At 41.9% G+C, this 22,337-nt stretch overlaps 2 protein-coding genes across 2 annotated transcripts in view; one reads left to right on the top strand and one right to left on the bottom strand.

The window, feature by feature from the left end:
• Nucleotides 1-3,853: 3,853 nt before the first annotated feature.
• Nucleotides 3,854-6,727, bottom strand: mnx1 (motor neuron and pancreas homeobox 1). Its single transcript, XM_063206188.1, has 3 exons — nt 6,176-6,727; nt 4,935-5,095; nt 3,854-4,713 (listed from the first exon to the last, which is right to left on the bottom strand). Exons 1-3 carry the CDS (start codon nt 6,666-6,668, stop codon nt 4,429-4,431), a joined length of 939 nt encoding a protein of 312 aa, XP_063062258.1. The 5' UTR covers nt 6,669-6,727; the 3' UTR covers nt 3,854-4,428.
• A 7,063-nt stretch (nt 6,728-13,790) lies between these two features.
• ube3c (ubiquitin protein ligase E3C) overlaps nt 13,791-22,337 on the top strand; it is a 70,059-nt gene continuing 61,512 nt past the window's right edge. Inside the window, exons 1-8 of the mRNA XM_063207086.1 lie at nt 13,791-13,887; nt 15,437-15,543; nt 15,671-15,724; nt 16,205-16,279; nt 16,822-16,968; nt 19,956-20,071; nt 20,466-20,623; nt 21,226-21,379. Coding sequence (XP_063063156.1) covers nt 15,478-15,543; nt 15,671-15,724; nt 16,205-16,279; nt 16,822-16,968; nt 19,956-20,071; nt 20,466-20,623; nt 21,226-21,379 — 770 coding nt within the window. The 5' untranslated portion in view covers nt 13,791-13,887; nt 15,437-15,477. The remainder of the gene's footprint in view (nt 13,888-15,436; nt 15,544-15,670; nt 15,725-16,204; nt 16,280-16,821; nt 16,969-19,955; nt 20,072-20,465; nt 20,624-21,225; nt 21,380-22,337) is intronic.

Raw genomic sequence — 22,337 nt, forward strand, 5'->3', positions numbered from 1 at the left:
ACAAACCCTTTGCCAACACCTGCCGACCAGCGTCAAAGAAGGAAGGACAACAAAGTAGGAAAAAGAAGAAAAAAATTGACACTGATCGTTAGGCTTACTTTACTATACATATTTCACAGCAGGGTTGCTCTACAGTGTTTTATTTTAGATGATAGGCCTACTGACAGACCAACAATAGGCCTACATCTGCTATTGTAAGCCTATATTGTAATAACACAGGTCGACCATTCATGGCCCAACTGTTTCCCGGTTTGACATGTCAATTCACTAGGCTATATAGACCTATTGCACATACCTTCAAGCTGCCACATGGGATTGAGTTAAATTATTATAGAGCAGTTAATTTATTATAGCATCTGTGTGTTGAATACAGTAACAAAACAAAGCCTCCATCAATAGGTCAATGATTTACTTAATGCAAAAATACACCCTAAATATAATTTGCCTACAGAAGAGAAAAGATTGGTGAATAGTAATTAAAAAAAAAAAACAATAATAATAAAATGTTATCATAAAAGGCCAATTTGAAGTCCCAACAGTAAGGTGTGGTTTCACCACGGCAACACTAACTGACCAATCACACATCAACCTCTAACAGGTCAACAAGAGACCTGAGTATTTTCCCACTCTCTCTCACATAAACACACATACACACACACACACACACACACACACACACACACACACACACACACACACTGGGAAGACCCTTCTCCTGAATGTGTGTCCCTTCTGATAGACACAAAGCCAGCATTGTCAGCACGTGGGAAGGAGGAGGAGAATCTCACACGGCAGCAGTACCGGCAGAGTAGCACAGCGCACACACACACACACACACACACACACACAGGTGAGTGGGAACTGGCCATTGTCTGTCTGTCTGTGTTGATGTGTGTTCCACCTGGGTGTGTGCACATACGTAGTAGTCAACTCACCTCTGGCTGCCAGTGCCACTGGTATTGACCCCTCAGTCACCCTGTAATGGGAAGCAGACGCCGCCCAGAGCTGATAACAGGAGAGAGAGAGAGAGAGAGAGAGAGAGATGCATAGAAGAGTGATCAGTAAAGATGGAGGGTGAGCAAGAAAGCTCAAGGAAGAGAGTAAAAGCTGGATAAACTGAGAGAAAGAGAAGGAGGGAGAGAAAGTAGGAAAGAGAGAGAGAGAGAAGAGAACCAACGAGAAAGAGAGAGTCACACATAAGTCCATCATGTAAGGGATTCTCATAAAAAAGATAACTGAAACAAACTACAGTGTCCGAGCGCACGTTGACATTTCACACGGAGCTGCCAGAGTCTGTGTATCTGACAACAACACAGCTGCATAGTCATTATACAGCTATTAGAAACTGTTGTCATTAGTGTGTCATATGTCATATAGTGTTCCGTCTTGCCAGGTCACGACAACAAGTTCATCTCGTCTTTATTATTGAACCTGTCTATGGAGAAAGGATGCTACCCCTCTTTACCTCTGCACTTCCATTATAGTGGAGAGAGAGTTCAGGATGTGTATTGCTCAGGGCTAATATACCATGCAAAGCAAAAAGCAGTAACTGTGTTGTTGCAAATGGGTTATTATGCCAAACATTTTCATGAAATTATCAAAATATAAATTTATAATTTAATCGGCAACAATGTGGCAATATAGAGAAACAAAAAAAACACAGAGGCTATCAATAACCTAAAACTACTTAGGCTGGACAAAAACATGTTTAAAGTCATTTTTGTTGTGCATGTTGTGTCTTCCCTTACTTTTGGGATGTGCATTTCTCTTGGCGGATGAAGATGTGTGGTTTGGTGGTCCAACTTAATCCAGGCAGTTTGTCTTAGTAGCACCCAATAAAGGCCTGTGTTCTCTCTTTACCGATGTCCTGGGGTGTAGAACTTGTGCCCTATGTGCACAAGCAGATCATATGGGTGTCCCCTCTCCATTAAAATAACATTTCAGACTCATCATGTATCCTCTTTACGCCCCTACTATGATGCTCCTGTCTCACATGTGACCACTAGACCTCTCTCCTTTAAGCCTTGGATGGCACAGCAACACAGATACAGTAATACTTCACTGCGTGGCTTCTGCACCTGGGCAAACCAAACCTGTAAAGAAAAAAAGTTTAAATTAGCCTCAGGACAGCCACTTTTCAGTGACCATTGTGTAATCAGTATTGTGAACCTCAACTTGGCTGTGCCACATTTGGCATTTGTGGGGTAGGTATTAGGCTATTAAGTTTTTAAAAAATGCAATTATTTGCTCATTAAAGTGCGAAGGATTTCAGGATATTGACTCCCAGATAAGAAATTATGGCAAGTCAAAAATCATTTGCAGTATGCAATTTCTCTCATAAAGCGTGCGCAAAGTAGTGCCAAACGGGTGTGCGGGTGAAATAAAGGTTATTTCAAAGGCCTGGCCGATTGATGATGACTTCACATGGATCCCAAAATGTTCAACTACCGCACCCCTTGCGAATGGAATAGTCAGGAGTCATTTCTACAGCCGTAACTCGTGACCCATGGATGACCCCAGCACATGTAAACTCTGTGGCATGCTTACAGAAGGCACAGAGATAAGAGCGCATGAATAGGAACTAGGCTACAGTCTACCTCCCCTGAGCGACATCGGTGGAAGCAAACGGATTCCTTCATCACTTTCGGTGCTAGCCAAAGCAAGGGCATGGGAAATTGATCTACAAAACACTCCTCTCCGGGGAGTAATGGACTGCGACTGTCTCTTTGGAAACGGGCAGTAGAAATGAGACGAAAAACGCGAACACTCAGCGAACCTCTTATTTCAGTCCAAATTTACCCAAATGAATTGTTCTCCTTGCCCTCAAGCTGAGTGGGATAGGGTGGTGATTATATTTAAATTTGCTCTAATTGATCTGGGGGAGTATTTCTTGGCAAGGACCGAATAGATCATTACGTTTATTGGCCAGATAAAGCTGACCAATATTAATAAAAGCGGAAATGCACTTTCTGCTGATGTGACCTCGATTACATCGCCAGCGAGGCCATTAAAATAAGCACTGGTTTCGGTTATCACAGGACCAAATTTTAAATAACGTTGGTCAATTTTGCGCACAACTATCTGGTAGAGGAAGGTGCACACTCGCGTCACGAGGTTTTAGCCTTCATCGTGTAGTAGGCCTAATGGCCAAATTGTATTGGGTAGTAAATGTGTTATAACTGTGCCTGATATTAGCCTACTGTCTGACATTTCTTATTTGTGTCTTTCTTTTTCAAAAGCATTTTACTAGTGTTATTTTAAGCGACAGATGGCTATAGCCAGTTATGAATGAACGAGCGATTAGTGCGTGGCTTTGAGCGAATAAAAATGCTTGTGCTGTGGCTGCATCCTGCGTGCATCAGGCCAAGATTGATGGGGCTGTATCCGCAGTTTATTAATGCCGGGCCATTGCTGTGCTTGTGCGAAATGTTTCTGCCGTTCCTCTGCGGACTAGTGTTAGCTCTCGGCTCACATTTGCACGGATTCGACAACGCTATAAACAGAGGTTCCCATGACCCGAGTGATCCATTGACACCGTTAAATACAGCTACAGCGGCACTGCCTAGGTCTACCATTCGATCAACTTAAGTTGGGCCTGATATTCAAAATAATAGAACACACACCGCAGAAAAATGATCGATGCTGTGGCCTTTATTATTTTCCATCAGCACTATGCCTACCACTGGCAAGGGTGATCGACTTATGGTCTATTTGGATAGACTGCACAGCATAATTATGAGCCATATTAATTTAAATTATAACTAGCCTACCCATTCAATTTCAGGAAGAGCGTGGAGAGGCCAAAGTGACACTTTCACCATTTTGTAAAACAAATTTATTTATCGTCTCCATCATGGGTAACGTTGAACAATAATTTACCATGCATGGTCATTTTTTATTATAAATACATCATACAAAAATAAACACATCACATTTTCTGCACAGTAAACAGTTGGTGACATAATAACAGACGCTTACACCGCAACTCGGGAAAAAAGGAAACTGAAGGCGCAGTGGTTACAGTATCAACACTCTCCTATATTGACAATATTCATCGTGGTAGAAATCTGGTTGAATTGCTAACCGTTATACACAGGTGATTTATTATTATTTGGATGGATATGTATGACTCCTATTTTTGTTAAGGCTAACACATTTTACACAAGTAACATGCTATGTAACAAACAACGATGTGTTGTAGGCTACCTCTATAACATCCCCGTGTCTTGAGTGGCATGTTATTGCACAACATGATGAAAGTTTTTGCAGAGCGCACAGGCCAACTTCTACCACATTTGATGGATGCCGATAATTTAAACATTTTTGTCAAGTACCTCAGTACATTTATGTCGTTCGTATTTTGTTTGTCATGCAGTTTCATTGTCCTTAGTGAAAAGGGGAAAAACAAGAGTCCTGCTTGGATGGCGCTCACGGTTGTGGGCTGACGTCGCTGGCCTGGGTTCTCTCGTCATCCGACGAACAGTCTGATGAGTTGTAGAGGAAATTGTCTCCTTCCTCGTCGTCACTGTCCCTGAAATCTCGTATTCTGTTGCTTTTGGTGTCACCCTTCTTGTAATCCGTTTGCTCGTGTCCATCCGATTTGTCCTGAGAACCTTTCCCGCTCTTCTGCTTCTCTGCCTCCTGTGCCGCCTGTTCCTTTGCCTTCTTGCTGCGCTTCCACTTCATACGTCTATTTTGGAACCAGATTTTTACCTGGGGGGAAACACACACACACACACACACACACACACACACACACACACACACACACACACACACACACACACACACACACACACACACACACACACACACACACACACACACACACAAATTAGCCATCTCAATTGTGCATTGTAGCACAGTGTGAGTGTGGGTAGATGGGTTGAGGTTGGCGCAAATAATTTAAGACATTTAAATAAATTGTATTATACCTGTGTTTCTGTCAGCATCAAAGAAGTAGCCACTTCAAACCTCTTGGGTCGAGAGAGGTATTTGTTCAGTTTGAACTGATGCTCCAACTCCAGGAGTTGCTGGCTGGTGAACGCAGTCCGCGGCCTTCTGCACTTTCCCAACAAATTCGACTGTGCCTGAGCTGGGATTGAGAACAGAGAAGCAAGCTGTAGTTGGATACCTTATTGGTGAGTATGTGGAATAGCCAGGTGTGTATAATCTGACACTGTTTAATTAGGCTATAAACTTGCCATTATAATACAATTTTGCGCACGGCTTAAGTGCTGACCTTGCTGTCAAGAAAACTAGTTCAGGTGTCCACTACCTATGGATTATTTTATTTATTAAATTAATACATTTAATAAATAAATCAATAAACAGTTAATTAATAAAGTCAATAATGTATTTGCAAAGGACTGGCATGTTGCATTTACGCTAAAACAAAGCTACCCAATTTGAATACTGTACCAAATGTCCCAAGGTCAGTAACATTCACTTATAGGTCAGCAATTCACATGCCCAATTCTTACATGGAAAAAATACATTTTAAAACTGCGTTTTCAATGGCCTATCCAACAACACTGCAGTAGATACAATTGCGCATATAACAAACATATGCGTCCCCATTACGCATGGGCCAGTCCACATTACACTCGTGTTCCATCTGCCAAGAAAGGCCCGACTAAAGCCCAGAGGTAACATTTCAGCCATATCTTGTGTTTAAAAAAAATGGAGACCGTTTGCCACCCAACTCTGAACGAATTCGTTAAAGCCGAGCGGAACAGAAAGCCAGTGTCTGAAGAGCAAACACTTGGCCGGCTGTGGTTTTCACACGCCTCCGCTACTTTCCTTCTGTCCATTATCTGTCCATTTTAGTTCCTCTCAGAAAACGATTCTGTTCCTCTCCCTGCTCAGCTAAACGCCCTTTTTGGCAGCAGTTTGGCGACTTGCAATGTGCAATCATGCATGCTATAATGTATAACACTGGTAATAATATATCAAAACCCAAACTGGTATAGCCACCTCAGTTAGCACTGTTCCAAAAATAACAGGTCAACGGAATCAGGGTATTTAACATAACACAATGCAGATACAGTGTGATGTCCTCAATTTTAAGACCGACATTAAAGTTTATATGCGTAAACAAAATGCTTATCAAATGGCACAACATATGCAATGAAAACAGGCTCAACTACCACAGACATTTCTAGGTAACACTTACAGTTAAAGTCAGGCATCTTTGGTAGCATCATCCCAGCTGTGGACACTCTGAGCCAGTGGTCAAGTTGAAATGTCCCTGGCGTGAGTTTGAGGGGGTCGTTTGGGTGGTGATGATGGGTACCATGTGGATAGGAGTAAGACAATGCTGGATGCTGCCCTAGAGCTGCTGCAGAGTAGGTGTACATCGGGTGCCCATATAGCGCCTGCGGGGGAATGGCGGTGCTGCTCTGTGGATGAAGTCCCACCATACTCGAGTGCGAGGAGTTCAGAAAGCCGGGCTTGGGAATCAAACCGCACGAGGAAATCCTCGGAGGAGACGGACTGTCCGTTCGCAGAGACTCGGTGCTGGTGTTGAGGTCGGAGCCGTTTAGGCTCCCTGCCGATGAGAGTGAGGACGAGGATAGCGAGGTCACTAATGCTAACGGTGATGTCTGCACTTTTGGCGGATCGACGGCCAAAAGCGCGTCGATGCGAAAGTTTTTGGATTTTTCCATCTGGTTCGTGGTCCAAGCAGGTTCTGTTGTGCTTGGGCGTCTTGGCTTATTTCAGACGGTTGTCGCTCTACTTCTCAAAGTTGAACTGTCGGGTAAAACTGTGTCCCCTAACTACTCTTGGCACAAGCTGCGATGATTGGTTGTTCTACTCTCCAATGGAGCGCCCTCATTGGTTAACGCATGGAGTGTTTACAGTGCATTTTGCGGCCAGTTTGCTCAGCGAGCTGAGTGCTGATAGCCGAAGCCCTCTCATGATTTGATGGGAATGGGAGTTTGCATTTCAATTTCATTGCGCCATCCACTAGGACCTCAACTGTACGCTTTCAAAGAGTCAGAAAATGGAATTTGATTACATAAGCTGACACCTACCTTCACTTAATCTTTTTGAATTTAACCATCGATACAACACACGCAACAGCATTCTGTGGCCACCCTTATGAAAGAAAATGCAACAAAATGTCTTGTTTTTATCCGGCCCAAAATATAACTGTGAAACAGGCACCACAGAGTTATAACAGCTATTCTTTATCGTTTGTTTGAACTCAGATATCAGGTCATCATTTTTTTCTTCTTCATTTGTAGTTTAACTCTCCACAGTCAACTTTCAAACATTCACTTGTCGTCTAAAACAGGTTAAAGAAATAATGGTTTACAGGACAAATATTTAATAATTAAGGAAAGGTGTCTTATCAACATCTTGTCTCATCTATCATGGATGATCGTGGGACTTTTTCTCCTATCTCCCTGGGCCACCCACCTGGAACCCGTGTACTTGGCCACCTGCGTCGTTACGCACGGGGGAACGCACCGAATGCGTCCTGTTTTAAAAAATCAGGTGAAGCTGAACTCGTCCCATATAATCAAACATGTAGGCTATAAGAATTAATTTAATCTGTTGAAAATAATTACTGGTAGGCCTATGTAAAAAATAAACTCTTTCATAACACTAGTTTGATGTGTGCGCAATGTTGGATCTTCCGTTCAGATCTTCATCTTCAGTTTCATAGGGGCTACGTTTGATTCCTGATACATCGTCACATGAAATTACTCATTAAAATATATATTTTTAAATAGCTGTCAAAGCAGTTATTGACATATTCTTAAACATGTTACAGATATTTTGAAAACAGCCATTGCATGGAAAAAAACAACAATCTGGACTGGTAGGCCAACAAAGCAATTGATGTGGTGTACCGTGTGTTTTGTGTGCCTACAGTCCTGCATAGCTCTCAATAGAATTGTAATCCTAAACAAAATTCAAGCAATGAAAACTCTATGCAGCAATGTAACTCTAAAGTGTTCCCCTGGACATGCCACCATTAGCCATTTTAGGGCACTGTGCGCGATAGCGGCCAATTGGGAAATCCTGTTAAAAGCCTGCCTTATGCCAGCCCACAGAGGCCCAATGGCCACATATATTACTATGGTTAATGTTGTAGCCATATGCGCTGTGATGCTTGATGGAAAGTGATAAAACATTTCCTGAAGACGTCTAGTTTTATGGGGGGGGGGGGGGTGTCTAGATACAGTGTCTCTGTAAACATTTTGTTTTGTTTAATCTCAAGTGTTAATTTCCGTATTTATTTTGTCGTTCGAATATTTTACATTTATTCAAGTTCTACTGAATACAGACTTAACAGACCGGACCAAGCCCGTCTACTAGGCCACCATTCTTCCATCTCTTGCAGTTCGGGTGATTTTCTTTCCTATACGCAGCAGAGAGAGAGAGAGAGAGAGAGAGAGAGAGAGAGAGAGAGAGAGATGTAAAGGGAGAGATGTGTGCGTTTGGGGGCTGGGTCTCTCCCTCTAATCAGCCACTTTAAGCTAATGGAGGAAGAGGTCGGAACGAGAATTATTGACACCCTGTTGCCCTTAACCTGTCGCCCAATAAAGCGGATTAGTTTTCCTCAATTCATCAGCTAACCACTCTCCTGGGACGGGAATCAGACGTTTATTTGCTCATGGGAAATCAACAAGTCAGAGGGTGGTTTTACTAAGGGATCATGATTTAATTGGGAACCTGGATGATATCACGGCCGATTAAGAAATAATAGCGGAGTAGTCGGAGATTGATGATAGGTATGAACGTAGGCCTACCTGCCATATAGGAACCAGCATGTCAGAAGATAATACATGCGTGTAAAAATAAATGCATATAGGCCTAGGCCTACTCATCCAAACCACATGACTGGGCAACCTTTGTTGAAAGTGTGAAAAGCTGTTATATAGCTGTTAGAAATGTAGGCCTATCGTGTAGGCCTAACTGAGAGTTCCTTTTCGTATTAGACCATTTCCTTACAGAAAATAGTTGGCATGTCCCATGACGAATTCCTATTTTGCTATCTGGTAAACGTAAGCTATACTTAACCTATCAATGCTTTGTCCATTTTCTCAGTTTAATTTCATTAAGGGTCCGCATGAATATTTCTATTAGAGCACTTGTGAAATATGAAGCCATTTAGCATTGGCTCGCGCACCAATCACCGAGATTTATGGCTCTTTTTCATCCCATCGCGAGAGGGCAAAATTAATATTGCACCCTGAGATGGAAAAGGACCCGGGAACCCCGCTCCTTCCTGAGAGCTGTTCATTCGCTCTGTAATTACTTTCACAATTAACTAAAATACAAATCAAAATGACAAATCGAAATAGTTTATATATTAATTATCCTTGGTAAATGTGTTCATTATGAAAAGGCAATTTAAGGGGACCTGCACTGTCTCTTTTATTGCAATAAATATATTCAATTAAATTGGCACAAATGGTCTCTGTCCTGAAATGTATAGGACTGCTTTTAAACGCATTTGTGGCTCATAATCATTTTATCAATTTAATTTGTTGAGCCAGGCATTACCGAGGGAGTATTACTTCAAGTAAAGGACCTTGGGTGAAAGACTTTATTATTAAACGTCATAGGGAAGATCAAATCCTATAACACTAACAGCTGCATATGAATTTTGTAGACTTCCTGAACTGAATATAAGCTAATTTCTTTAATGTCAAACTACAGGTCCCAATGGTCCCCTCAGACTGGTTAAAGGAGGGTCATCAATTTTGTTTTGGAAAAGAGAAACGTCAATAAAATCTATAGATGAATTTATCTATAGATTAACAGGTTTTGTAGCCATCCATTTTCATACTTCTAGTTTCTACATACGGGCACTTTTCACTGTTAAATTTGGCTATTTTCATTGCTTGGTTGCTGTGGCGCCATTTAGCCATATACACAGTGTATTTTACAAAAGTTGAAGGAAAACATCAAAATCAATATCGAAATGGACACCACCCCCCCCTAACGCCTATACAAAAAGGTCTAAAAATGACTCTTAAAGGAGATGACCCTGCGAATTTTGTCTCAATGACGTGATTGACGACCTCCTGCCCTGTCAGTGTGATCTTCCAAACGTCAGGTGTTCAAATTGATTCATTATAGCCCTGTCAAAAGGGCGCATAAGCAAACCTTACATCATTTATTAACCTGAGTACTAGAGGGGAAATTGTGCCTTCTACCACTGTGTTCTAGCTGAGCGAAGCATTGAATTTAATTTGACAAATGTAGCCTTGCATTAGTTGAATTAACATGAGCTGATGTTTCCCATATAAAGGGATGCGTTTTCCTGTTATGTCTGCCACTATTTCGGGGATACTGACGTGTCGTGCCTTTATCTTTTCGAGTCCTTTATCGAGTTCTCTTTTCCTAAATCTTACTTAAATAGCTCCCCATATGTAAGCATAACCTCAAAAAGTCACATTAGTGGTAAAGTAGGATGCGTAATTGTAACTGTTCCACAAAATCCACAATCCACAAAATGGCAGTGCATAACGGGCTGAATGACTGTTTTTGAAGAGTAAAAAATACAGTGCAATTACTATATATATATACTGTAATTACTATATATATATAGGCCTACATTATATTTTACTCAAATGATTTCATCCTTAAAAATGAACTAAATTTTCTCTGTTACACCCACCTGGTCCTCTATAGCAGCCAATGCGTAATGCGTGCGTAATGACAAAAGCGGTCACACGTCAAAGGTAGGCTATTGTTTGACAGAAATGCAGACAAAAAGGGTAAATTACATTTAACAATGAATTGTATATAGTGAAATGTAGATGCGGATAAGGAAGTGTGGTAGTGATCTTCACACCTAAAATGTTTCATTTTTATTGTGCTGACTTTCATAGGCCCATAGCGGTACAAAAACACTTTTGGAGTTAGTTGCTGAAGGTATATCACACACACTTCTGCTGAGATGTGCCAGACTATATGAAATGCTTAACCCTCCTTCTTTTACATCAATACATCCCCCTCCATGCCTAATGGACCAGGTCACTGTGTATACAGTGAAACACGTTGCATGTCAAATAGGCTTTTTATGAAGTCTAGTCACATTTCACATTTTTTACAGCTCATAACCAAATGTATTCTGTATAATTCAGTATACTGCCTGCGCAACACACTCTCCAGATTACTAGGGATTTGCTAAATATGGTGTCCGGGAGACAGTAAATTACTCCAATGCATTTTTTCCAGGAGCATTTTCCATTCACTCCCCACTAAATGGATTGGATGTGCAACACCTGTGATGGTGTCATTTTTCACCAAGCAACAGCATGGTGAGGGCGTTACCATGCACAGCCCTCTTCAGTACTTTTGCATAACTACAACAGCAAAGCAATACAACACCATCAAATGAATGGAGGACTGTTTCTAAATGCCTCTCTATATATGAAACTATTGCACTAATGCACAAATAAACAATAGGACGGGTGATGAATTCAGTCTTCAGGGAAATTTGCACCTGTCCCGCACGGCTTCATCAGAAGTGCTATACTGGCACCAGTGAACAGCAGTGATTTAATGGCTGTAATTGCATTTGGCCTCTGAATTTATTCTTCAGGAATATTATTGTGCGGCGTTCCCAACTAAGTGTCGACACACAGTCAAACTTTAAATGGATTCGACTTCTAAGTGCAGACAAAGGACTCCACTTAGTGAAGTGGAACTTTGAGAAACTTCTGAGCTTGAAATAGCGCACAGTAGCCTACCGGGGCTTCCCAAAAGTCTCCCATTGCGTGCTTTATACAATTACAGAAATGAAATGCACTGAAATCCTAAAGTAATCATCATTTAAGACACTCCAATATTTAAAACATTATTGGTAAAAGGCAATGACTCTATAGGGTAAAAGGGATAGGGTAATATTTTTTCCAAGATCAATCAATTAACCAATTAAGCAGTACTGATGTTGAGTTATGGAGACTAATTGGCCATAATATATCTCAGGTAAGTGACCTTTCGAAGAGTGTCCCAGTGTGACTGACCTCCAGTGTAAATGTGAGACACTGCCTTTCCCCTTAAGTGTCTCCAGGAGAACAGGCCTGGAGCAGCTTGTCATTGCTTCCCGTCTTCAGGGGAAAAGGTATGAGAATAATCAATAACACAGAAGAAAGTGGCCATTGCCATTGAAATAAATTGATTTCCATTTCTGAACATTGCATAGAAATCCTCTGTAATGTTAGGGGTAACTTGTTGCAACAGTGAAGACACAATGGTGTCAGTCAATGCTCAAAGGCATAGAAATACTCTAAAAGCACTGGACTTCATCTGATGAAAACATGCACACAGGAAATGTCACATGAAAATATTAAAGGCTTATGATCATAATACTATACACTTGGCTGACGGGTTTACCCAAAGGAATGTACAGGGTTGGTTACAGTCCCTGGAGCAATGGAGCCTTTCTCAAGTGCACTTCAGCCACATGCACTGGATTTGAACTAGCAACTTTCAGATTCCCAGATGCACGTTGTCCATGGCCTTGACACATGGGATCATAACACAAGTTAAGGGGATCCTGTGAATTATGTGAAAGTGGAAACCCACCTGCGAAATTCCACCTCCCGTTGTCATTGTGACACACCACTCCACAGTACACAAGTGCACACTGCACACAACGCAATTGCATTTATACCTCAACCGTGCAAGGGGGCAGCCCCCAATGGTGCCCCAAGGGAGCAGTGCGGAGGAACGGTACGATGCTCAGGGTACCTCAGTCATGGAGGAAGATGGGGGAGAGCACTGGTTAATTACTTCCCCCACCAACATGCCAGGTCGGGAGTTGAACCGGTAATCTTTGGACTACAAGTCTGACGCCCTAACCGCTTACCCATGACTGCCCTATGCCCTAATATGTTAGCGGAAGAGGATGTGAAGGTGAAAGAAGTGAAGAACTGCAAAAATGATGGTCATCTCTTTCGTTTTACTGTTTCATCGAGTTCACCATGCAGTACAAATGCAGGAACCGTCCGCCATCCATGCTTATTCTCACTACTGATTCTGGTGATGTTGGCCTACAGGCACAAGTCAGCAAAGTGTGACACCTTGCAGCAAATTTTGCTTTTATAACTCAGAATTAGCCATGGTAAATATGGCTGGAGGTGTATTAAAATATGCTTAATGAAATGGGCATCAATGTAAGCCAAAGCAACAATGACACCAAGACGTGACCTTCAGTATGTTTCCTTTGTTCAAATATGTGAGTGTTTTGGTTATTCCTCCATGCAGTAGAAGAATTGAACATTATTTTCTTTGCTTGGGTTCTTTACAATTAACACACAATGCTCATCCCAGTAGATTCAGTATGTAGATTCAGTTGCCTTCTAGTCCTGAATCTTTTTGTATGTGTGTGCAACAACTTCCAAACCCCAGTACACCCTTACTTTACATTTCAAGGTAGGCCTATGACACACCACTAACAGGGATTGGGAGATCTTTAGGCCTACATCCCCTTTCCAGGTGACAGAGCATGGACATTTCAGTTACTCTTGGCATTCCCTTACCATATCCAATGTCCAGGAATGTCAAGACGCAGGTAACTATTCTTGCAACGACAAGCATAAGAGACATATACACCGAGTAATGTGTTTCTGAATGTGTTACTTACACTGTAAGTTACAGTGTGTGGCTGATGTGCCTGAGAGCAGCACCAGCTGATTACGACCAGGAAGCGGCCTGTCACATTTTGTCAAGTCAGTAGCCAATGGTATTTTACCGGAAGCCTTCAGGTCCAATCACATTCTTACAGTAGGCGGGCCTTCTGTGTTGTGCTAGAAAGAAGGCTGAAAGAAAGAAACAGACGTTTTCCTCTTTCGCTTTCACTAGCTAGTTTTGTAGTTAGAGGATCTCAGTCGGTTGATCCTTCTCTAAACGCAGGTAAACTTGTTTACATTATATCCACCCTAGAAATCTCTCTTTTGAATAGGGTTTGTGTGTCGATATAGCTCAGGGATGTACAGATGTCGATGAGCAAAGAACAACCTGCCCCCTATGAAGTTACTTAGCTATAGCCAACAAGCTACCTCGCTAACCATCAAGCTACCAAGCCAACTGACTTTGTAGTTTGATAGTACATTCTGTAAACCCCGTCGTAACAAACAACGTTAGTGAACTCGGGGTTATAACAACAGTTTATGCCATTTAGGAGTCATGGATGATTGTGTATTTTGTAGAACAATAATAGGTCAGCTGCTGAGTCATTATGTAGCGAGATGCTGAGCTAACCACAGTAATGGCACCACCACATTACCACCATTGAATAACTGGCCAAATCCAACAGTTGCAGTGCTGTTTTATAGTTATGATGATATCGGACACAGCAGAAGAACAACTACCGTATGAATTTGACACGCCTTCGTCAATCTGGTTCAGTCTTTTTTGACGTTTGCGCACATTGCTTCACAGGTTTTGGAGCAACATACCCAGTTCGCTAAGCTAACAAAATAGCCCTGGCTCCTTTCCATGCATTCAGTAAACAGACTGCTTCGACAGTTCACTCTATTATGTTTGCATGACATTAGATCCACAGTGCAGGACGTCAGCTACTGTTAACAATGATGGAAATGCCATCAAATTCAGTGTAAAATATAATGGGGAGCATTGCATTTGGAAGTGAATATTTTGACCTTAAGCTATCAACAGTGGATCTCGCTGTCGTTTAGTTTCGCCCATTAGTTGGGTTCATATTCCATTCTTTACTTTTTTACTGCATTTCCAATATGGTATCCATTAGTATATTTGCTGTAAGTTACGTGTCTAGCATAACGTCAGATACTTAGGTCAAAGGCCATGCTTTTGTGTTGTAACAGTAGGCTGGTTTTACTGCGGATGGGTGGGTTTGCATATCATGACGTCTGATAGAGCTGTCAAACACCAGGCCACTCTGTGACTCTCAAGAGATGTTATGTCTTTTGCAATAATCTTTCCCCCCATGATTTCCCACTTATGATGCCCCTTGCAAGCTGACAGTGTATAGTGATGTCCTTTATTCTTACATAACTTGAACGCTCAGAAGTGAGTGCCCACAGAAACTATCCAGGTCCAGGCTTCTGTTGTCAGAGATAAAGCTGCATTTAGGCTGCACTGGCTTCCTGTATGGAAACAGATCCTCTATATGTTGTCTATGTTGTGGTACCTTTGAAAATAAGGGGAGTATGCCACAAAACTGCTAAGTAGTAATTCAGGTTAAGGTAGTGGGCAATCATCTAATACAAGAGCCAGGAGTCCTTATTTTCTGAACTAAATGACAGCTGTCTGACGGCTATCTATTAGCAGATTTACTGTACCACTTCATGCAGGTTAACGTAGGCAAGTTTATCATTTCACCATGTTCTTGGAATACTCCAAGTTGAATATAGCAAATTATTGTATTGGGTAGTGTTGCATGCATTTTTTTTCAAATATCATATATTTAACTGTCTTACAGACGTTATATCCAGAGTACTCCTCAATGGGAAAAGACTAATCATGTTCAGCTTTGAGGGTGATTTCAAAACGAGACCCAAGGTATCCCTTGGGGGAGCGAGTAGGAAGGTAAGGGCGCTCATAAGACCAAGCACACTGGCTTATGTTTTTGCTTGATCATAATCTATTTTTATAGCAATATTGTGGTATAGACTCTGTGTAAAGCAAGTTCCTGTGGACTTTTTTTTTTTCGCAGGAGGAAAAAGCATCACTTCTTCATCGAACTCAAGAAGAGAGACGTAAACGGGAGGTGAGATTCCACTGAAGTTGGTTTCATTTCCACCCACTGAATTGAAAGCACTGCCCTTCAATGCAGTGCCACAATTTTCACAAATAGTTTCACTGTGCTGCCCTAACAGCAATAGCAGCAAATGTTTCAACATCCATCTTGGCAGATGTTATCTCCTTGGCAATCGATCTTCTATTATCTAATTGGCTGTTGACGTTTTTTGGTTGCCCTAAAAAGTTGCCCTGTGTCTTATCTGGTTGCCCATTGCTGGCAACATTGCTCGGCAACATTGCCCAAAAAGTTGCCCCGTGTACCATGGCCTTTTGTCTGTATGGTTGCCTTATGTAACGTAGATGCTTGCACTTTTGCTATTCACTTCAGACAGACATAGAAACACATTTTATAGTGTGTTTAAGAACTCATTGTTTCTCGTTCTTTATGAGCAGTGGGATCTCAAGTGTTTCTAGGCAAGGAGTGATGACATACATTTGTTTCTTGTAGGATGAACGTCGAAGACTGAAAAATGCCATTATCATCCAGTCCTATATCAGAGGGTACCAGGACCGGAAACAGCAGGTGAGTACCCAGTGTTCTGCATTTCATTTTGGTTGTTCACTGTTGGCAATGGCAACTGGTGTTGACAACTCACTGCAACAGTAAAAAGGAAGGAACTGATCAATACCAGTTAGTCTTTTTATTTTCTCTTCAACTATTTCACATTCACATCTTGCAAGTACCATTACTAATGTGATGTTTATGCTTCCTTTTATTTTATGTGTTTTAATATATATTTTTAATACCTCATGATTAATGTATGTTCTGTTCTTTATGTGAAGCATGTTGAGCAGCTGCCGTGTTGTATATAAACAAAATTTGCCTTGACTTGAACGCCACCAGTGTTCCTCATCTTCCTCTCACCATCTACGTCTCTCCTCTGTCCTTTGTCCTCTACCCACCATCACTAAAACGAAGGAAGATGGCCAACATCAGACCTAACTTTCTATTTTCTCATTTTCACTTCTTTCACATTCACATCTCATTCACTACGTACAACCACCATCAACACCACTCTTTCCTTCTCTCCATCTAACCGTGTCCTTCCTCCTCTACCCATGCAGCACTCCATCCAGAGGGGGCGGTTCGACCACTGCGTGTGCCAGGCCCAGGCTGCCGGGGCACCGCCGCTTTCCGACCCCTCCGCCCTCAGCTACCTTGTGAGGCAGCTGCTGTTTTTCTACAGGCAGAGCGAGGACACTCATAGACTGGTGAGCAGCCACAGAGAAGCTAACTGGAACAATCGGTGGTCGAACAACTTGAGTTTTAAGCAGCTAGACTTATTTGTTTGGGGGAAATGATTTTGACTGACATGGACACATGAGAATATTCAGCGATGAAAAACCTGAATCTGGATTCTGAAGCTATATTCCAGTGCCACATATTCCAAATGACCTGGTTTTACCTATTTGGGCTAGTACAATCAGGTTTGAAATACAGTACATGGCACTGTAGTTGTATCTTCTGAATGCAGGTTGCACATAACTGAGAATATTCATACTCAGCACTTACTGCTTGGGGTATAGAAGAGGTCAATCAGATGTGGCTGTAGTTTGACACAAGTAGGTCGACATGACAGCAGGATCTGCCTTTTCCTGTGACATTTTTGGGCAGCTGTTATGGTGGTTTCTTTCCATCTCGGCCTACATGTGGGAAGCAAAACACTTGTTCAGGTGGTTGTTAAATATAGGACACAGCCAGCTTAGGGACCCTGGTCCCTGCTAGGCAATAGCGTTTCCAAACACAGATAAAAATAGGGAACAGGTCATGGAGTCATTGATGGAACAAGCAGCTCCTCACTCGGTTGGTGTTAGACTCTCACTCTGCCCATGTAGATGAGATGTCTTTCTGAAAATGCATAAGGATACATGGACTTTAGATGTTAAGTTTGTATTTTCTGTGATCCCACAGCTGTATTCATATTGTACACAGTAGCAGATGGGGTACTGGGGAAATGTATTCGGTAGGAGTTTTGGTATAAATTCTCCTTATTGTTACCAGTCCATCACTGTTACCTGTCCTGTCTTGCACTTTATGTCAGTCTGTAAAATGTCAGTCCTGTGTATGTCTATGTCTTGGCATGGTATAGAGAGAGAACGTAATTTAATTTTCCTTGTATGACTTGCATATGAAGAAAGTGCCAATAAAAGCTGACTTGACTTGACTATAAGGAACTGGCATTTGCTGAGGAGTGATTCTACGATTTCCCTACGCTTTTGGCAAAAGCAAAATGTCAATTATCAGTATTTTTTTCAACTAAATGACCTAGATGTTTACATAGTGTATATATTTAAGTTTCCAAACAAACAAATTGCCAAGCTTAATCTTAAATCATTTGATAAATACTCTAATGAAAGCGAACATTTGCTTAATTATATTGTCAACAGTGTTATGGACAAATACTATGTCATTTCAAACATATATAAAAATACTACAGAGTTGAAACAATATATGTTTGAAAGTGCTTATGTCCCTTAGCAGTAATATTGTCATTAATCTGTGCAACTGATATAGAAAATGTGATTGTTGAGCTTCATAAGTAGGATTTTATGAGTCAGTGTGATACAGACTGACACATTTTTCATCATAAATCCCTGTAACGTCTGATTTGAATATAGTCACCCTCCTTACACAAGACTTACTTCTCCAGAGATAATCCCTAGTGTATGTTCATAGGATTTTTCCAACACATAAGGGATCAATAGCACAAAAACACTTTCAAAACAGTCAACGGTGTAACTCAACTGTGTTACGGTCAACAGTGCAGGGGAACAAGTCGGCACTTTTTTAGGAGAAAAAAGCAGAGCAGACAAACCCATCTCCCTAGAACACAAATTATTTTGTTTGTTTGTCTGTCAATATGGATATAAATTGGCAAAAACATACTCCTCCTCAACTGTCATCAGTGTTGCCAGATTGGGCTGGTTCCCGCCCAATTGGGCTGCTTAGGATGGCCGTGTGCGGGTAAAAATGGCATCTATCAGAAAAACCTTCCCACTGCCATATAAATCAATAGAATTGGGTGGGTTTTTAGGGCGGATTTTGATTATTTTTTGGGCTGGAAATCATCAGCCTCATCTGGCAACCCTGACTGTCATACTTAATTGTAACACCATTGACGGTAACACCGTTGACATTTCAGCCATTTTTATGGTGTTGTGCTAACTGAGGAGCGCAGAAGTTCCACCACAACACCTTAATCAATTCATGTATCTGTATGCTTTATATGTGTTTTTCTACATGTGATTTCTAATTCAGATTCTTATGAATATGTTGATAACACTGTTGACAGGCAATTTTCCCGCTATGAGAACATGAAAAAGAATGGATTAAATTATGGAAGGATGGAGCTCAAAATTTACCAAAAAGTCTTCCCGTATCCTGCCAAAGAGGTTATGACATCACGTGATGTTATTCGTATGGCCTAAAACCAAACCATTACTGATTTATGGAGGAGGTTTCAGACCGTGACACGGTTAACACAGTTTTCGTGGACACACACAAAATGGCAAATATCATGTATAATGGAAAGGACAGTGGTCTTTCTGACAGTTTTGTCATATTGTGATGATTACTGTGAATCAACATTTGCAATCGTCTTGGGCAAAACAAGTTTCTTTACATGCTAATATGAAGACTGAATCTGACATTTGGAAAACAGGACGGCATGAAAACAGGGAAATAATGCCATGTGTACACTTCCTGTATTATATGAAAGATAAATGTTTTCTAATGTCCAAAACATCATTGGATGCAGTTAATAGTTAATGGAATTGCCAAATAAAATCCACGGACTTAAAAGTGTAGGCGAATTAGAGAATCACTCTGAGATGATGCTTGCTTCCGTCATGCCCCTTCATGCGACCCAAGATTTGAAAAAATACTCCATAAATGCCTCTTTTCCACTGCTGGTTTTCTGGTTGGCCTACAGCGCGACTCGGCCGCCACTTTTTGCTTTACGATTGAGCTGTGTAGTGCCTATTTGAAAAGCCAAAAGTGCTGTCCGAGTCGCGCTTTGACGAGCTGTAGGCCTACCCGAAAACCGACAGTGGAAAAGAGGCAGAAGAAGCTCACTTGCTCACAACTCCGCCCCCCTTGCTTCCATAATTATAATGTGAATCTTCACTGTCATACAGCATTATTTTTGTTGTGTTGATAATGTATAGTCTCATGATGATTATTGTGTTGCGGTTGGCAGATATGGATGTGCCAGAACCTGGTGAAGCACCATGCCCAGTTTGTAGGGCTCCTAGCTGGGCAAGACAGACAAACGTGCGTCTTTCAGATCAAGAGGCTGCTGGGACACTGTTGCAGGTACGAACATCACCCCTTTCTTCCAGTACTTTGGCTCCTCCAGAGTGCCTCCTTTGAGAGGATGATTCGGCCATTTTTGTAGTGTTTATTTATTCGCTCTTTAACAGATGTTATTTCCCAGGTGTCCTTGAGATTAACTCCTCTATCTCTCTCCCCCCTCTCCCTCTATCCATTCCCTTTCCCCTGTGTCTGTCTGTCTGTGTTCCTGATCCTCTGTATGACCTTCTTTGTCTCTCTCTCTCTCTCTCTCTCTCTCTCTCTCTCTCTCTCTCTCTCTCTCTCTCTCTCTCTCTCTCTCTCTCTCTCTCTCTCTCCTCTCTCTGGTCCTGTCCTTCTCTGTGACTGTCTGTCTCTGTACCCGTCTCTCTCCCTCACCCCTGTTTTTCTGGAGCAGGCTTTTGCAGCTGTGTCGGGATGACAGTTTGAATGTGACAGTGCCCATGCGTATGTTGGATGTCTTCACCTCAGAAAGAACCTACGTGTCTGTGCTGCTGGATGCTAGCTGTGTAACTGCGCTTATCGAACAAATTTTGCACTACATGGTTCAGAAAGGTAATTCTTTCATCAGTTTCCATTTAAGAGATACTCCACCATTTCTGAAAAAGAGCTCATTTTACACATCACCTCCCCTTAAAGATGTGCTGTGTAATATTGGTAGTAGTTTATTTCTGGAATTCATGCTGCTCTAACCCTCATGCTCAAATTTGATCCTTTTCATGAATTGTTATCAAATTATAAGTATTCATTATGACTGGGAAAATGCACATACATGAAAAGGGATCTTCTCCATGTCCACCAGTTAAAATTTCCAAAAATAGAAATACTAGTAAATATTAGTTTATTACTCAGTAAATATTCATGAAAACATCAAATTTGAGAAGAGACAGTACAGTTTCATTGGGCAGCATAGTTGCAATACTTACTCTGACACACAGTGACAGACTTACACTCCTACACAGTGCACCTGTGGTTAACTGATTCAGTTTTAACTTCATTCTGTTCTTCCAGCCATTCTTTTAGTCTGTTGATATTGCTTCTAGTGCCAAGGTAGCAATCATCATTGAATGGTATGGTACTAGCTGGGTCCTATATTTTTCTTCTCTTTTTTCTGATGTCGTCTTCTGTTTTCTTTGTTTTGGCTTGACATCCCACAGGATACTACAAGTCTCTCTATATTTTGGTGAATCACAAGTTGCCGTCGAGTTTGGAGTATAGCGATGTTCCCTCAATCCCCCTGGCCAGCACTTTGTTGGAGCACACACTCAAGCCACTGCACTTTAACTACGCCTCCTGTTCGCTGGATGCCAGGTAAGCATGTGCACACACATGCCCACGGAAATCTTGGATAGACATTGCTCCAAAACCACTGTGCTTTCAAGAGTCAAGATTGCATGTTGCTATTAGTTGTTCTTCAGTTGGGCTTGAGTATAGCCAATTGATTTATTGCCCAAATTCCAAGCCACAGACACACACACACACACCCAAACACGCCTCCATGACTCATCTTGAATGCAACAGAGATGGTGCTCTGCACTTTAAACCAGATAACCAGAATCCAATTACTAGCACATCTGTACAAAACGTTTCCAGTACTGTCTGGTCAAACAACAACAACAACAACGACGACGACGGCAAGAGCAGCCAGAAGCTGCAAATGTGCCATTACAGAGCTACTAGTGGAGTAGGAGTAGTAAAAGAGGTCATGCCTCCGGGGGTGAAGGAATTCCTTTGTCGCCGGTGCACGCAGCGAGAAATCGCCCTCTAAAAGCGGCATAATGGGCAGACCTGCCTGCTCTGTTTGCTCTGCGTCCGTCCCCGTGCTGCCTACCTGTTTACGGCCCCTCCATAAACACTCCTCTCCAGGCAGGCAGAGGAGAGGAGAAAAGAGGAGGGTGGAGGTGGAGGTGGAGGTTGGGGCGCGTTTGCTTTCCATTCTTAACATTCCTAATGACAAACGACACACTGTTGTTTCTTTCCGTTACTCTCTTTCTTTCACTCCTCTCGTAGGAGAAGGGGTCGGGTGCAGGATGTAAGGACCTTGTGTACACACGACTCTGTGTGTAGGCCAATTATCCTCCTTGGGGCCCCCCCACCACCAGATGTGTGTCTCCCTTGCTCCCCTCTTTAGTGTTTGTGCTCATGTTATTGATTGGCTTTGTGGAGATGACAAGGGGAATGAGCTACCCCTCTTCATTTGGGGCTGGAAACATTAGTTTTCCTTTTGTCTGGCCGTGTTTGAGTGTTTTTTCTTTTTTTTATTGGAGCA

Source organism: Engraulis encrasicolus, chromosome 9 (assembly GCF_034702125.1).
Source record: "Engraulis encrasicolus isolate BLACKSEA-1 chromosome 9, IST_EnEncr_1.0, whole genome shotgun sequence".
Lineage (NCBI taxonomy): Eukaryota > Metazoa > Chordata > Actinopteri > Clupeiformes > Engraulidae > Engraulis > Engraulis encrasicolus.